The sequence below is a fragment of the Tupaia chinensis genome, unplaced genomic scaffold (assembly GCF_000334495.1).
Source record: "Tupaia chinensis unplaced genomic scaffold, TupChi_1.0 Scaffold000605_1, whole genome shotgun sequence".
Taxonomy (NCBI): Eukaryota; Metazoa; Chordata; class Mammalia; order Scandentia; family Tupaiidae; genus Tupaia; species Tupaia belangeri.
Genome location: NW_006160123.1, coordinates 1,711,261 through 1,728,697, shown reverse-complemented (window position 1 = coordinate 1,728,697; position 17,437 = coordinate 1,711,261). Strand labels below are relative to the sequence as shown.

The window sequence follows — 17,437 nt, the reverse complement described above, 5'->3', positions numbered from 1 at the left end:
TAGGTTTTTTGTTTGTTTGTTTGTTTTGTTTTGTTTTAAGTTTATCCATTTTACTTCTTTAGAGATGGAGTGGGGAAGACTACAGGCACTCTCAGCAGTCTTGTTAAACTGCGATCCCTCTTCCCTCAGAACCTTTTGGCCAGCTAGGATCATGGGTGTGCACACCTGGAATGTTTCAGGTCTACTCGAGATCTGAATTGTGGTTTTTTCATATTATTTCAGCATTACAGGGTGGTGCTACCACCTACATCACTGTAGCTGGCCAAGAAAGATGGATTGTTTTTTTAAAATCTCACCATTTGGGGATTTTCCTGAGCTAGCTTCCCAGCTCGCTAGAACAACAGGTGCATACCACCATGCTTGCCTGCTTTAGGTTAGGCTGGGAACCCAGTCTGGCCTCCTCCCATATGGCCTCAGGCTCCCAAGTAGCAACATCCGAACCTACTCTGTCTTTTTAATTTAAGAGATGAATAAAGACAGCAGTGAGAGTTGGTTAGGGTGAGGTAGGAGGTATGATAGAATTATATTTAAGTTGTTAAGGGATCAATAAAAGAGCTAAAATGGGTGATTTAACTTAGGATATTGAGTGGCAAGATGTCACAGTGATTTGAACTAACTAAATCTCTTCTGTGTAGCAACAAGTCAGTGCTATCTAGCATTGAAAATGGGAAAGAATGTATTTTACTATTTTTTGGCTTAGGGTATAGATTTAAGAACCAGAAGAAACTGCCAAAAGAATCAAAAAGTGGTTGTTTCTGAGGATCCTAGGTACAGGTATAAGGGGAAACAGTTATTTATAGCACTCAAAATATTTTAAACTCCAGATGGAACTATAACTTCCTTGTAAGAAATAACTTTAGTAGTTGACATAGAATAGGGCTGGCCCCATACATGGTACAGTGTTTAAGCCCTGGGTATAGGGAGCCAGGTCCCACATGGCTGACCACAGTTGAAATCCCGACTCCAGTGTTTTCAAAACAAAACAAAACACTGGGTACTTTGTGTGTATGTGTATGTCCAAAATACTGCAGGGGTGGAGAAATGCAAGAAAGAGAATGGTGGCGTGACCACGCCCTATTGGGGGTGCTTTCTCTGTTGCATCACCATCCTTACCCATCCCCCTCCAACTGAGTACTTGTACCCATGGCAATTTTTAAAAAAAATTGAAATAGAGTAAGTAAGATTCAAGCATAAGGTATCCTTAGGGTCAAGAAATGCTTTTCCTGGAAAAGTACAAAGGTTGAGTTTTAAATGTATAAGGTTGTTTGTTTTTGTTTTTCTTATTTGCCTGAGGACGCATGTGTCCCCTGGGGTGGGGGCATAGTGAGAAAGCATTTAAATGGTCACAGTCACAGTTATATGGCTTCTTCTCTGTTCCTACCTCCTTTTGGAATTCTGGGTACATATGCCCAGCGTATTTTTCAGGCTGCAGGTGTGGGGCTCCTGCACAGTTGGCCATGTGGGATCCAGCTCCTGAACCACTACTCCACAGGCTGGCCCAAGTATTAAATGTTAGGCAGGATTGGGTGGGAGGAGGAATGAGTAATCTAGATACAAACAAAAGATAATATAATGGCAGGGAGTTATGGGATTGCCTAGTGTATTTTGGAAATTTCTAGTAGTTAAGAGAATGATTGGAGATAATTGTTTGGAGAGAAAAGTGATTTGGAAGAGTGGTAGTTGATTTTTATTTTTATTTTTGTTTTTTTAAGTTTTCACTATCAGGTATATGAGCTCCCATGCACACGAAAAAGAATGAGAAATCACCCCAAGGGAGGACAGCCACAGTGCAGTCTCTTCTCTTCTAGTATCCTCTCAGGATTTTAGGCATGCATACACATGAGCCTGGTGTGATTTTTTTTTTTAAGCCACTGAGTATGAGCAGTTTGCCATGTGGGATCTAGCACCTTAACCTCCATGCCACATGCTGGCCCAGTAGTTGATTCTTTTCCAAATTGTGAAGGGTCTTAGAGTATTTAAGAAATTTTTTAAGCCCTATTTTTCCCACCAATCAAGATTTTGCTGATCTTTTTGGATGTGATTTGTGTCATGAAAACGAATGTTAATAATAATAAATTAAGCCTTTTCAGAAGCCTCCCCAACACACACACACACACACACACACACAGTCTCTCTCTCTTCCTCATTCGAGAAACATTGAAGTGAGCTGGAATGTGATAGGATTACATTAGCATGTATTAGAATTTCCACTGTTGAAGTTAGTTTTTGGAGGAAGGGTAGACTGGTATTAAGAAGACCAATTTAGGGTCCAGCAGGTGACATGGTGGAAAAGGGCACCAGACTCCCACATGGCCAACAGTGGCTTGAGTCCTGGACCTAGCAGCTTGCTCTTTTAACTTTCCTGCTCTCTTTCTCTCACTCTGTTCCTCTCTGGCCAAATTAACATAATAAAATTAAATAAAATAATTCTTTTAAAAAAAAAAGACAACCAATTCAAAGACTGCTGTAACAGTTCGTACAGAAGACGATAAGTTTTTGAAATAGAGCAGTGCCATTTGGGGATGGAGCAAGAGGGCAGGTGCATGTGAAAGATATTTAGGAGACCTTCTCTTGCTTGTGCAGGCTCCACCAATTCCTCTAAAACTAAAGCCTGATTATTGGAGTGACAAACTACAGAAAGAAGCTGAGGCTTTTGCTTATTATCGCCGGACACACACTGCCAATGAGCGGCGTCGGCGTGGTGAAATGAGGGATCTCTTTGAGAAATTAAAGATCACACTGGGATTACTTCATTCTTCTAAGGTTTCCAAAAGTCTCATTCTTACTAGGGTAAGTGTTCTTTGTAAATGACAAATAATAGCTTGGCTAAAAGAATATGACAGATTCTATAAGAAATGGAATCTATTGCCTATGAATGAGATTTAAATAGAACTACTTACATTTAACAATTAGAACATGGATCAGAAAATGTCCAAAAATTCCTTTATAAGGGAAAATTGTGTTGAGTTGGAGTAACTTTTCATTAAGCATCAAGTCCTTAACTGGTAAAGCTGTCTTTCCTTCAAGTAAAGTCAAGGACTGGTTAGCTCTGCTTACCACAGTCTTTATATATTGGTATTCTTGATATCACTTAGGGCAGTTAATCACAGTGTAAAGCACAGCATAAGTGATATTTTAATGTACTACTTAACAGGTGATAGTTGTTCCAAAAGGAAATCTGAAATATTCAAACTAATAAAAGTTTTAACTTTATACATAGAATATAATTTCCTTTAAATTGCTGTTAGTAGAAGTTAGAAGAATACAGAGTACAGAGTAAGCATTCATATCCCTACAGAAAAAAGTTATTTCAACCAGATTTTACTTAGACTAGGAGATTACATTAAAGTTGATTATTAAAATTTAAGTCGAGCGCAGATGTTTTGTATCTCCCTCTAATAGTGGAACACTTGTTATGGGTTAGTATTGCTTTTTGGACATGGTCATATTCTCTGTTGTCTAAAAGTATAAGCCAGAAGACTTCCTGTAATTCAGCAAAAGTAATTTCTAAAACATTAATAAATTGTTTGAAATGGCATTATAAAGTTCTGTAAACTATGAGATTAAATGTTTTTTATGAAAGAAATTGTTTAGGTCTCACCTGTTTTAGGTGACGAGTAGATTGGTTGACATAATATTATGATTTATATTGTAGGCATTCAGTGAAATTCAGGGACTGACGGATCAAGCGGACAAATTAATAGGACAGAAAAATCTCCTGACTAGAAAACGGAATATTCTGATTCGGAAAGTATCATCTCTTTCAGGTGAGATATGTAAATAACCTCTGGTAAAGAGCATAATAACAGCTTTAGTGAAGAGAAATCCTCGGTTGATCTTTCATAGACTACTTAGTTTAAGATTTGATTTCCAGAGTTTAGAGAAGAGTTTTCCTTGGACTGGGTGGGACATTTCTTCTGAAACGTAATCACTCTTGCCTTCCATAGTTTTGGGGAATATAGTTAAATCAACTGGATTTCAGTTGACTCTATTTCTCATTATTATGTGGGGTCATGCAGAGAGTGATAATTTATTCCCTATCAACCTGTAGGTAAGACAGAAGAAGTGGTCCTGAAGAAGCTAGAGTATATATATGCAAAACAACAAGCACTAGAGGCACAAAAAAGAAAAAAGAAGATGGGATCAGATGAGTTTGATGTGTCTCCCAGAACTAGCAAACAGCAGGAAGGATCTTCTACATCATCTGTAGATCTCGGACAGATGTTTATAAATAACAGGAGGGGGAAACCTTTGATTCTTTCCAGAAAAAGAGACCAGGCCACAGGTAGGAGGGACAATTCTTTGCTTTCCTTAATGTAGATGAGTATTAGTTTAGTTTAGTGGACTGAATGCAGTCTTCTCTTAGCCATAGTTTTAATGAAATGAATTAAGAATGAGTTACAGAAAAAGTAGAATATTAACTACTTTAAACCCAGCCTTAGTGATGCAGTCAGTAATGTACTCAACTGCAGTGCTAGAAGCCACATGGCTCACCATGGGTTTGGATCCCCAGTCTAGTCAACTTAATACATGCTAGGTATGCACATGCCCAAGATCCTGGTGAGCTAGAGGTCCAGGAGATGGGGATTGTGGTATGACAAGATCCTATCAAGAATGTGTCTCTTCTTTTCCTCCCCTTGTGTGCTGTCTATCATGAATAAACATACAAAAAGGGAACTATATTAGATTTCAGTTTCTGGCTTTATCTAGTCAGGCAAATCCTGAGAAGTTAACAGATAGGGTAACATATCAGTCCTACTTTTTGCACAGCCTACAGTTGCTTTTCTTTTTTTTTTTTTTTAAAGAGATATTTTGCTATAGGGCACATGTAGTCATCGGAGAGACAGAGAAACAGAAAATGAGAAATCACTCCGTGGAGGGAATGGCCACACCATAGTCCCTTCTCTTTCCTTTTTTTTTGGTGGGGGGAAACGTTTTTGCTATAGGGCACATGCACTCGCCAGAAAGACAGACAGAGACAAAGTGAGAAATAACCTCCCCCAGCGGGGTGGCCATACTGCAGTTCTTTCTCTTCCATTCTCCTTTTGGGCATGCATGCACATGTGGCTGGGGGGGGTTTAAGCCACTAGGTCCGATACTTGAACTGTGGTCAACCACATGGGAGTCCAGCGACATAGCCATTACGCTATCTGCTAGTCCTGTCCCTTCTCTTTCATTCTCCTCTCAGGGTTCTGGGCATTCACACACACATGCCTGGCATGAGTTTCAAGCTGCCAGGTCCGGAACTCGAACCATGGTCAACTACATGGGAGTCCAGTGTCATGGTTACATCATGCCATCTGCTGGTCCCTAGTTACAGTCTTAATGAATAATTTTTTGTTTTTTAAGAGAGATTTTTGCTATAGGACATGTGCACTCACAAGAGAGACAGAGACACGGAATATGAAAAGTTACATCTCAGGGGGAATGGCCACACCACAGTCCCTTCTCTTCCACCCTCCTCTTGGGATTTTTGATTCTCAAGCACACGCACCCAGTGCGAGTTTCAAGCTGCCAGGTCCAGTATTTGAACTATGTTTGCCCATTTGGGAGTCCAGTGACATGACCATTATGCCATCTGTTGGTTGCAATGAGTAATTTTTTATGCTACTATAATTTCAGACTTTATACATGAACTTTTAGTTTCTCTGCAGTTCTGCTAATGTGGCTAAGAAAGTTTGGGTCTAACTGAGACAAATAAATGGGAAATTTTTTTTTCTAAGAAAGGGATTTAATTACTTGGTTCAGTCACCTCACTTCACACAGATGGGAAACCTGAGTTTTAAAAACAAAGTAATTGTTAGAGTGGTAGCTCTGCAATTTACAGCGATGCTACTTAAGATTTTTTACTCTGCTATGATAGGCATTCAGTAGAAATCATAGTCCCATTATAAGTCAAGGGGCTTACAATGCATTTTTTACTTAGGATAACTTATGATGGGCTTATTGGGCTGTAAACCCATCCTAAGTTGAGGAGCTTCTATATAGGAAAGGAAGACCAGGGATAGAATCATGTATGCCTTTGTCCTGACTCACTGTCAATATTCCGTTGAAAAAGTAGTTCTGTAACTGTGTTCTTCAACAAATATATTTTTTCCCTTAGGAGAGTCAGAGGACAAGAAATCATTACTCTGTAAAAAGTGGTTCAGAAAAGTATAATTTTAAGTTGGATTTTCCTAACTAAATTTGGAATTTACTTTTTGTCTTTTAAGTCAGTATTGTTTTAGGGACATCTAGACTCCTGGCTGCACTAGCATTCACTGAAGGTCTTTTATCCATTTAACTAATTTCTGGTTTTCGTTACAGAAAATACCTCACCCTCTAACACTCCACACACCTCTGCCAACCTCGTGATGACTCCACAAGGGCAATTACTTACCTTAAAAGGTCCACTATTCTCAGGACCAGTGGTAACTGTTTCTCCTGCTCTGTTAGAAGCTGATCTGAAGCCTAAAGTTGCCAGCAGTACTATGGCTCAATCACGTATGTCCTAAGTATTTATTTATTTTCTAAAAGTGGTGAAAAGGTTACCTCTGGAATCTCATAGTGATAGAGGAACCCTCTGAATGTGTTCTGTAATGATTAAGAGCTAATTTGTTGGGGCTAGCAGGTGGAATGGTGGTTAAGGGTGCTGGACTCCCATATGGCCGACTGCGGTTCGAGTCCTGGATCTGGTGGGTTGCTTTTGCATTCCCCCCGCCCCCATTCTGTTCCTCTCTGGTAAAATTAAATAAATAAAGTTAAGTAAAATCTTTTTTAAAAAAAGTTAATTTGCCATAGTAAGAGATGAGCCGGTTTTTAGAACATGATTGTTTTGATCAGTGGTATGGTTGTTGTATTTAGCTTGAGGTTGGAAACTGTTCTGTGGCCTCTAATTTTCCCCCTATTTATTTCTAAATAGGGAAAAAATTGAAATACATCAAAGTGGAAGGAAGATCTGGAGGGGTCATTGTCTTAGTTCTTGGTGTTGATAAATATTAAATTTCATTTTATACTCAGAAAATGGTACACTCCTATATTACCAACTTGATTCGGTTTGAGCACCTCTCCTTTACGGTAAAGTTCAAAAGGAAGTCTTAGTATAGGTACCTAAGTTTCTATTAAACTAAAAGAGTATCCTTAACAGTGGTTAAAATCCTAGGTACTGGCACCATCTGATGACGTAATGTTTATGTTGCTGGACTCCCATACAGTCAACTGTGGTTCCAGTCCTGGACTTGGCAGCTTAAAACTCACGCCAGGGGGACCAGCAGTTAGCATAATGGCTATGTTGATGGACTCCCATGTAGTCGACTATGGTTCAAGTCCCAGACCCGGTGGCTTAAACTCAGGCCAGGCGTGTGTGTGTGCATGCCCAAGATCCTGAGAGGAGAGTGGAGGAGAAGGGATGGTGGTGTGGCCATCCCCCTGGGGGGTGATTTCTCGCTTTCTGTCTCTCTCTGTCTTTCAGGCAAGTGTATGCGCCCTATAGCAAACCCCTCCCCCCCCAAAAAAAAACAAAAAACCTCACGCCAGGTGTGTGTGTGGGGGTGCGTGCCCAAGATCCCAAGAGGAGAATGGAGGAGAAAAGATTGTAACATGGCCATCCCCACTGGGGAGTGATTTCTTACTCTCTGTCTCCCTTTGTGTCTCCAGCAAGCGCACGTGCCCTATAGCAAGAATCTCTTTTAAAAAAAAAAATCCTAGTTACTTTGTTGGCATTGCCAGCTGGCAGTTTCTTGTCTCTGCCTGTCGTCATATTCATTGTGGAGGTCACATCCTTTTCTCTTACCATGCTGCCCATAGGGCTTCATTTCCTCTCAAGGTAGTATTTATTGGATAAGTAGAATCAAGATGCATTTCTTTAGGATAAGAATTGACTTGGGGAGCATTTCTCTTTTTTTAAAAAGATTTATTTATTTATTTATTTAATTGCATTTGTTATTAATTTTTAATTTGACCAGATAGAGACAGAGAGAAAGAGAAAGTGAGAAAGCAAGCCACCAGGCCCTGACTTGAACCATGGTTGGCCAGGTGGGAATCCAGCACCTTTAACCACCACGCCACCTGCTGGCCCTGACTTGGGGAGCATTTCTATAAGATGGTTAAATGAAATTTACTGATGATTGAATATTAAAGAATCTTTTAGAGTTTACTTGACTATTTTTATTACGTTAGGTCTGTAATTTTGAAGAAATGATAGTTTTTTTCTTCTCATTAAAGTAGACTAGTGAGGGACCAGCAGTTGGCGTAATGGCTATGTCGCTGGACTCCCATGTAGTCGACCATGGTTTGAGTCCCAGACCTGGTGGCTTAAACTCATGCCAGGTGCGTGTGCGTGCGTGCTCAAGATCCCAAGAGGAGAATGGAAGAGAAGGGATTGCGGTGTGGCCATCCCCCTGGGGGGTGATTTCTCGATTTCTGTCTGTCTCTGTCTTTCTGGAGAGTGCATGTGCCCTATAGCAAAAACCTCTCCAAAAAATAGTAGACTGGTGAATTTTGACTGCAATTTCCTGAAACAGTTATTGGGTATGATTGAGAGAATTACTTATCAATATAGATCTAAATGTTTTGTTTTTTTCTTTTTAAAATTTTTATTTTCCAGAAAATGACGACTTATTTATGATGCCACGAATCGTTAATGTAACATCATTGGCCACAGAGGGAGGTTTGGTAGATATGAGTGGCAGCAAATACCCTCTTGAAGTTCCTGAGAGTAAGCCACCTGACCATCTGAAAGACACCATCAGGAATGAAGATAACTCCTTAGAGGATTCGGGTAGAATCTCTTCCAGAGGAAACCACAGAGATGGCAGAATGGCACTGGGTCCAACGCAGGTTTTTCTGGCAAATAAAGATTCTGGTTTCCCACCAATAGTTGATGTTTCCAGTACACCAGAAGCACAGGAGTTTTTACCCAAAAAGATTTCTAGTGATATGAGAGGGATTCAATATAAGTGGAAAGAGAGTGAATCAAGAGGGGAGAGACTGAAGTCAAAGGAGTCTTCATTTCATAAATTAAAGATGAAAGATCTCAAGGACTCAAGCATAGAGATGGAACTGAGGAAAGTAGCATCAGCTATAGAGGAAGCAGCACTTGATTCCAGCGAACTGCTTACTAATATGGAAGATGAGGATGATACTGATGAGACACTGACTTCACTGCTTAATGAGATTGCCTTTCTTAATCAACAGCTAAATGATGACTCTGTTAGCCTGGCTGAACTGCCCAGCTCTATGGATACAGACTTTCCAGGGGATGCTCGGCAGGCTTTTATCAGTAAGCTTCCTTCTGGGAACAGAGCAACTTTCCAGGTTGACCATTTGGGAACTGGTTTGAAAGAGTTGCCTGATGTTCAAGGAGAGAGCGACTCCATTAGTCCACTCCTTTTACACTTGGAAGATGATGACTTTTCTGAGAATGAAAAACAACTTACAGAACCAGCTTCTGAGCCAGATGTCCTTAAGATTGTAATTGACTCTGAAATAAAGGATTCCCTCCTTTCCCACAGGAAAGCTAGTGATGGAAGGAAGAGTACTTCTGGCCTCCCTACAGAGCCTGAAAGTGTATCCTCACCCCCTGTCCTGCACATGAAGACTGGCCTGGAAAACAGCAGCACAGATACTTTGTGGAGGCCTATGCCAAAGTTGGCACCTCTGGGTTTAAAAGTAGCTAATCCTTCCAGTGATGCAGATGGTCAGAGTCTTAAGGTGATGCCTTGTTTGGCACCTGTCGCTGCCAAAGTTGGGTCTGTTGGACACAAAATGAACTTAACAGGGAGTGACCAGGAAGGCCGGGAAAGCAAGGTGATGCCTACGTTGGCACCTGTAGTGGCTAAACTGGGCAACTCTGGAGCCTCACCAAGTTTTGCAGGGAAATGAACTTACTTGTCCTTAGGCAAAAACCAGGCTGTGAGAGGAAATTGAATCTCACTTTCTTTTGCTGCAGGCTTCTGTTTTATTTTATTTGTGTCATAGAACTATGATCCTTGACTTTGATGAAGCAGTGTATAACAATGGAGAAAAGAGGGCAGGGTGCTGACTCTGGTATAAGAAATACTATGAAGTTCTGATTATGTTACAATGTGTTACCTCACTTGTGGTGCTGGGTCCCCACGTCTTCTCTTAGAAGATAATGATCCATTACTGAATGCGAGGTGCCCCTTATGCAAAGAATTCATAAGAAGACTCTGGCTTCATAGTGGTTCCTAGTTCTTCCCCCAAGAGAAGAAGCTGCTTGAGACTTTGGAGTTACTGTGGACTGAACTGTACTGATAGCTGTCAGGTTAAATCTGAAATCTAAGGATTGTGGTACATTTGTGCAAAGTTGATCTAGAAGAGAGAGTTTTTAGTTGGTGTTTCAAGAATAAGGAGAGGTAGGATGGATACTATGGAATACCAAAGTGGAGGACTTTGTGTCATTTAGCAAAATTTTCTCTTCTTTTATATCTCACATAGCTTCCATTTCCTCACCTCTTCAATCAGAATCACAAATCCAAGCCTTATCGTAAAGTAGGGATGCTTTTAACTTTTGTTATTAAGATGTTTTGAGATGTTAAAATTAGTTGCTCCTTCTGGTCTTTATGGGTATTGAAAAGATCATTTCACAGTGCCAGGGAATTCTACTGGGAATATGTATTTTGGAAGTAAGCATAAAGGGAGCCTTTCCCCTTTCACAAATCACGTCACTCAGAGAAACAGCTAAAATGGAAAAAAAAAAAAAAAAATTCTCTCCCCAGACCAGAGATAGTGGCCAAAATAGAAAATTGCGGGGCTGGATATATCCCAAATGAAACCGGCCTCCTGGTGCTTGAAGTTTTTTCACTCACTGTTACCTGCACAGGATGTAAAGAAAAGAAAAGTCACAGTAGGCACTCTTCACCAGGGAAATAAGGCAGTATTTGAATCACAAGATATATTTTTTATCTGCTACCATGGAATCAATGATCTGTAGAGCTTTTTCACTCATTAGCTGTCAGAATACAAAGGACTGACAGCCTGTAAAGATAAAGATATTTATATTTTTGTATAGTTGTTTTCATAGATTTCTCAAAGGCTCAAGTTTTCAACCTAGAAGATGAGATTTGTATTGAGTATAGAAATGATGTTTCCTATCTAGTTTGTAAATAATCATGGTGCACTTGAGGGGTCTCTTGGAAACTCCTGGGGGCAAGAATCACTATTCTGAAAATGTATAGACTGGGATTTAGCTGCTGCATTTTGCCTTTCTTAAATAATTATATTTTGGAATGTAACCCCTGTTCTGTCTTCACTGACAGGATTTGCTTGTGTTGTAAAACACTAACACAAGAGCTTCCAGTGCCTGGGCTGTGCCTAGGTGATGTTATTTCTTCTACATCCCCGCCTTGTTTACCCCAAATCCCACTCAGCATATCTTCAGACCTAGGTTGTGAGACCAACTTTAGAATGGATCTAGCCAGTGAATTACTACTTCTGTGGTTGGTTTCCTTTCTGTTAACTCTGGTAATCAACAGATGGAAAAGAGTGGACACTTTCTCTGCAAATTGCAGTGGGAGCAGATTCTTAGTTGGTTTTGTGCTGCTTGCCTTTCTAGACCAGCTCATCAGCACTTAACTTTCTTCCCTCCTCTAAAGGTTACTGAAGAAGCTTGAAGTAGGTAAAGAGTGTTCCTCAGCTTCTCATTGTCCCTTCCACTCTTCTTTACCCAGCATATTTCATTCAATGCCTTAGCCAAGGAGTCTAGCACCTATCTCCCCTGCTAATAATTGCTGTTGGAGATGCTAGTACTTTAATCCAGGTATAGCAGTTTCCCATTATTTCCTTGCTTGTCTCTTCTCCATATTTCCTCCTGACTTCCCAAGGCTCTTGTTGTGGCTTTTGAAGGTCAGCCAAGGAGCAGGCAAGTGAGTGAACAATCCTCAGGAAAAGAAGGACCATTTTAGCTTCTGAGCACTGTTCTCCCTCCCTGTTTTAGAAAGAGGTTAGGCTAACTAATAATTCTGGATTGGAGGATATTTGACTCTGTATATTAGAAATGTACAAAGATGGAAACGAGGCATGATTCTGGTTGTTCAGGGAAGGCTGCAGATGTCATTACAAACCCCCAAGATACAGTGTTCTCAAGACCTCTTAGAACTAGGAGTCATCAGGGCTAATTTGAGGAGATCTCAGTCTTCAGAACAATCCTGCAGTCTGGACAGAAATCTCAAATCTCCAAAAACTCCTACCCTCTTAATTTTATCCTAGGAGAAACTGATCTATGAAAATTACAAATATGATTATGAAAGATGAAGTTGAGTGAGAGGAATTGAGGAACCTGGAAGGCAGCTCTCACCTAACTATAAGAAGCATGATCTCAGTAGACCAATAATTCACCTTTTTATACATCTGTAAATAAATGGAATGTTTTTATGAATATAATTATGTCAGAATTAGCATTTTCTTTTATATATTAAATATATATATATATATATCTTTCCTTTTCTGCTTTTGAAAAGTGACTATTTTTTTAGAAACCTAAGAACAGAGTTTGGTGAATGAAAGGCAGAATGTATAAACCTGAAATAAATCAGTTTTAATAATTAAAGCAGGACTTGGTGTTGGGAGATTTGTGCTGAGTTGGAGTAGAGAATTCTAATGCCCTGAGACATATCCGAGAGAGGTACCACTGAAATAGTTTTATCATAGGAATTCCTCTTGTTCTCAAAGTTTCTGACTTGCCATTTGTGGGAAGTTTTGGCGTTCTAACTAATTCTTGTAGCATGTTTTACATGAAGACTGCAAAATTTTGTACAACTTGATAGTACATATTTGTCCTGAAGTCATTCTACAATGAAGAAAGTGTAGCCGCATCCTACCAGTGTGCAAAGCAGTTTATGTGTTACCTTGGGGAATGAGACATAAACACAATCTTAGTGGCTAAGGATAATAGATGTTCCTAAGGTTAGATATATGTTCATGTAGTTGCATAATTTACAGAAAGGTTTTATTAAAGGAGTCCTTTAGACATTGAGGTACTCTTAATGTATTGGGTTGTTGGAAAAGTCATGACGTATTTTTCTTTTTTTTTAATGCAAAAATATGTCATGATTTTTCCGACAACTCAGTGTTTCAGGTCACTAACAGATCAAGTCCAGTTACATAAGTTTCATACAGATTGTTCACTTTGTATAATTTTATGTAAATGCAGTTGCTTCATTCCCAGAATTATGAATAAAATACCTGATGCTAGGCCTTCCTTTAACAATTTTGAAAATGTTTGAGCACAGAGGAAAGGCAGACAATCCATGTATTATTTGGGAGCAGGGCTTAGTTGTGTAGATAATCTTTTTTCCTAACTGTACTGGTTAAAATATTGAAGAGGAATGGGGTGGCGTGAATGTGAAGGTAAGTGCATTTTGAAGACTGCTCTAGAATATGATAGCCCTTGTCCCTTATTCCCAGAATTTAAAAAGAATAAAGGAAGGGGAAAAGCCATGCACAGTGTAGACATCACATTTTCAGGTACTTCTGTAGAGAACGGTAGCCAAGAATCAGAAAACATTTCTTGCACAAAATTTTTTTGTTTTGAAGAACATGTGGTAAGGGCATCAATATTTCATGTCCTTGTACTATTGCTAGTGGGATTTTACATGGACATGAATGGCTGGATGCATAGGAAATTAAAGCTGAGGCTCATTTTCAGTTGGAGAAAGAAAATAATTTAAAATACATTTTGAAATGGAGTGATATAATTTGATATATACAGCTTTTTAACTGAGGCATAATTATCAATAGTATATTAAATATGACCAACCTGCTCTGCAAAAGCACACAAGTGCTGAGTAATAGTGATAGAGGATGTGTGTGTGTGTGTGTAGGTGAGTAGGGTGGGAAGGGTAAACCAAGGTGTGAGTTGGAACATTTGAGACAAATCTAAACACTAGTAAATTCTATCTTGTAATTCTGCTTGTAGAAGAGATTTTGTTAAATAGGAAAGCAGCCTTGGAAGCATTGTTTTTGAGATCCATCCTGTTTCCAACTGCATTGGTCTCAGCTGTCTCACAGTGCCTTGCATGTGAAGGTGCTCAATAAATATTTGAATTGATGAGCAAATGTTTACTCTAGCCTGTTTTCAGGATCTTATAATTGCACCTTATTTGCATGTTAAACCTAGGGTGAATTTTAAAAATTGATCTAATGAGCACAGTGCTAAACAAACTGTATCACATCTATTCTCAGACAGAATTTCAGAATCTGACAAACACAATGTATACATGTTTAGGATATATACAAGCAGAATAAAAAATAGTATATGGATACTGAGCAGCTTAAATAAAGATCAATTGTATTTTGGAGGGTGAAATGGAAAGTAACCAGTGGAGAAAAAGGAGTAACACTTCATTCACATTGGACCTGGGACTATTAGAGGAATGCAAGCATTCATGAAGCTTGGGGACAGCCTGTAGCCTAATCCCATTTTGACATCTCAAAGGGAGCATGGTATCTGGACAATAAAGTTTGGCTTACATTGTGAAGAATTATGGATGCGTGGTTTTGGCCTTAGACTGGAAGTACACAAATCGCAAATTTAAGAAATCCCTCATTACATTGTTTTCAGTTTGTTTATCTAGATTAGAGATGGAAAGCAGGAGCTCGGGTTTGCCTTGGCAGCTTCACATACGGGTACTTAGGGGGAACACTTGAAGGGTGACCATTTTGACCATTATTAAACCCATTTACTGAGCCATGAATGGTTATGCAGGTGAGAAAACTGCTAGCGGACACAAAAATGGTGAGGGTTAGGGACTTTGGGGGCACATTTTTATTGATTTATTGGTGCAGTTAGTAGTGGGTGCGGCGTGACCATCCCCCCTGGGGGGGTGATTTCTCGCTTTCTGTCTCTGTCTGGCGAGCGCACGCGCCCTATAGCGAAAACCTCTCAAAAAAAAAAAAAAAAAAGTGGGTGCAGTTAGTTGGTGCAGTCTGCAGCACGCATGTAAAGACACTAGGTGGCACCATTTATTAGTAATACCATCTACTCATGGAGGGGTCAAATCAGAATGGAAAAGGGTTAAAAGAACTAACCACATATTTCGTTCTGTATTTGTGGCTACTGGCTCTTGCTACCTACTTCCAGATTTGGGAAATAAATTTGTTTTATATTTTATTACATCTGATTGAAAGGAAGGAGCCCTCATCCTTCTGGTGACTATTGCCAGTTGTCTTCTAGGAGTGACATCTCTGATCTGCATGTCAACCTATGAGCTTTACAAATCTCGTTTTTAGTATGTGGCCACAGTAAACACAAGTATATACCATATGCTTCGCAGTTGAGCTGATCAAGGTTCTCCAGAGCAATGAGTTTAGGCATCCTTCCCTCTTGCTAACAGCATCACCAGGGATTTAAAAAACCTGGATAGGTTGAGACAAACAGCAGTGTGCTGTCCACCTAGGGCCCACGTCTTCTGCCTTATGCTAACCTTTTCATATTTTTTTCCACTTTTCAATTGTCAGAGGGTATGCATGTGAGCGGGGGAGCACTCCCTATGGGGCATGATCATACTGTACTTGGTTCTTCATCCTGTTTGTTTTAGGTCCCATAGGCATATACATTGATGTTTTTTCCTAGCTGTGGGGGTGATATTTGACCTGGCTGGCCATGTAAGATCCAACTCCCTTAGCCATTTGGCCAAGGAGCTATGTAATTTTTTTTTTTATTTTTTTTCTTGGGGGGAGACGTTTTTGCTATAGGGTGCGTGCACTCGTCAGACAGACAGAAAACGAGAAATCCCCCCCCAGGGGGGATGGCCACGCCGCAATCCCTTCTCCATTCTCCTCTCGGTATCTTGGGCACGTATGCACACGCGCCCAGCGTGAGGTTTTTTTTTTTTTTGGAGAGGTTTTTGCTATAGGGCGCGTGCACTCTCCAGAAAGACAGAGAGAGACAGAGACAGAAAGCGAGAAATCTCCTCCCAGGGGGGATGGTCATGCCACAATCCCTTCTCCATTCTCCTCTCGGGATCTTGGGCACGCACGCACACGTGCCCAGCGTAAGTTTTAAGCCACCGGGTCCAGGACGCGAACCGCAGTTGACTACGTGGGAGTCCAGCGACATAGCCATTACACTAACTGCTGGTCCCTGTAATTTGTTTTTAAAGTTTATTTTTAAAATGAGAGAGATGGTACCCCTAACGGGGCTTCTATTCCTTGATGTGCCCCCAGTTTGTCATCCCTGAATCAGGCAGGTGCATATCCTGTGTCCTTAGAGGTCTCTGTGGCAAACCCAGAACCTCCTATGTGAGGCTGGCAAAGTCACCTTTTACTGCTGTGTCACCAGCCCCCCTCTCCTTTTTCATGTAACTTTTAAAGGAGTTTTTTGCCTTAGGGCCCGTGTCCTCACTTAGAGAGAGATACCGTGAGAGGGAAAATGAAAAATCCCCCACACCAGAGAGATGGCCACGCCACAGTCCCTTCTCCCAGGATCTTGGGCATGCATGCACGTGTGCCAGGCATGAGTTTTAAACCACTGGGTCTAGGACTTGAACCGCAGTGGGACATGGGAGAGTCCAACGACATAATCGCTATGCCATCAGCTGGCCCCCTCCTGTAATTTCTTGAAGTTAGTAACCAGGTGGAGAATCCTTGGGCTCCTAGAAAATAAACTCCAAGGCTTAGACACCTATGAAATGTGCATATGAAACATTTCTGTGACTCCCTTTCCTCCAATGAGCTGGGAAAACTATACTAATAAAACTAGTGCCGGTAAGCTTGACAGTGATTTCTGCAGTTAGTCTTGGGGGAAAAGATTAACAGGTAACTTGACAGGAGTGAGGAAACTATTTGGGTCAATAATGTCCTGGCTAACTCTGGGTTAGAGTGCAGTGGGAATCTGCAGGATAAAGAAACCATGAAATAAATATATCCCATGGGCACACTGACTTGTCTTCCCTCTTCCTCACGTCTAAAGCTCTTATTCAAGGCCACTTTGATCATGACCAATCAGGCTACCCAATTCAAAACCGCAGCGATTGAACTGGGTCACTCGGAAGAATCCTCACGTGATTCAAGGAGCTGGAAGCAGAAACTATTCCAACCACTTTAAATCCTAGCGCTTGGGGTTGGTGGGAGCAGAGGCTGTTGGCCGTACCCTCAGTCTCGTTGTCCAGCTACGGTCGGTCGGTCCTATCAAACGCCAACGCTAGCACCCTGGGGGCGTGGCTACCGTCTGAGGGTCTTGCGAAGTGCCGTTCTCTGAGGGACCGGGCCTGACAGACCATAAAAGGTTTGATTCTCTCAATTCTGAAACCATATTCTGTTGACCTCCCACTAAGAGTGGTACCCGCAATTGTCCCGTGCTGAATCCGTGGTTCTCGGGTCCCGAATCCTCCGCTTTCCAGGTCCCTTCGGCTCCGCCCGCGTAAACCTTGCGTCCAGTCCGGACACGCCCCCGCGGTTTACAGGCCGCACCCCCTCGCGCCGGCGCCGCCTCCCAGCC

The 17,437-nt window shown here is 40.9% G+C and overlaps 1 protein-coding gene across 19 annotated transcripts in view; it reads left to right on the top strand.

Moving 5' to 3' along the window:
• MGA (MAX dimerization protein MGA) overlaps nt 1-14,483 on the top strand; it is a 146,570-nt gene extending 132,087 nt beyond the window's left edge. For 17 of the 19 annotated variants that reach the window (XM_027775801.1, XM_027775800.1, XM_027775809.1 and 14 more), the window contains 5 exons: nt 2,584-2,790; nt 3,656-3,767; nt 4,052-4,285; nt 6,307-6,483; nt 8,585-14,483. In XM_027775801.1, coding sequence (XP_027631602.1) covers nt 2,584-2,790; nt 3,656-3,767; nt 4,052-4,285; nt 6,307-6,483; nt 8,585-9,861 — 2,007 coding nt within the window. In that variant the 3' untranslated portion in view covers nt 9,862-14,483. The remainder of the gene's footprint in view (nt 1-2,583; nt 2,791-3,655; nt 3,768-4,051; nt 4,286-6,306; nt 6,484-8,584) is intronic. The other 2 variants (XM_027775807.1, XM_027775806.1) reach the window with 2 other exon arrangements.
• The last annotated feature ends 2,954 nt before the right edge of the window (nt 14,484-17,437 follow it).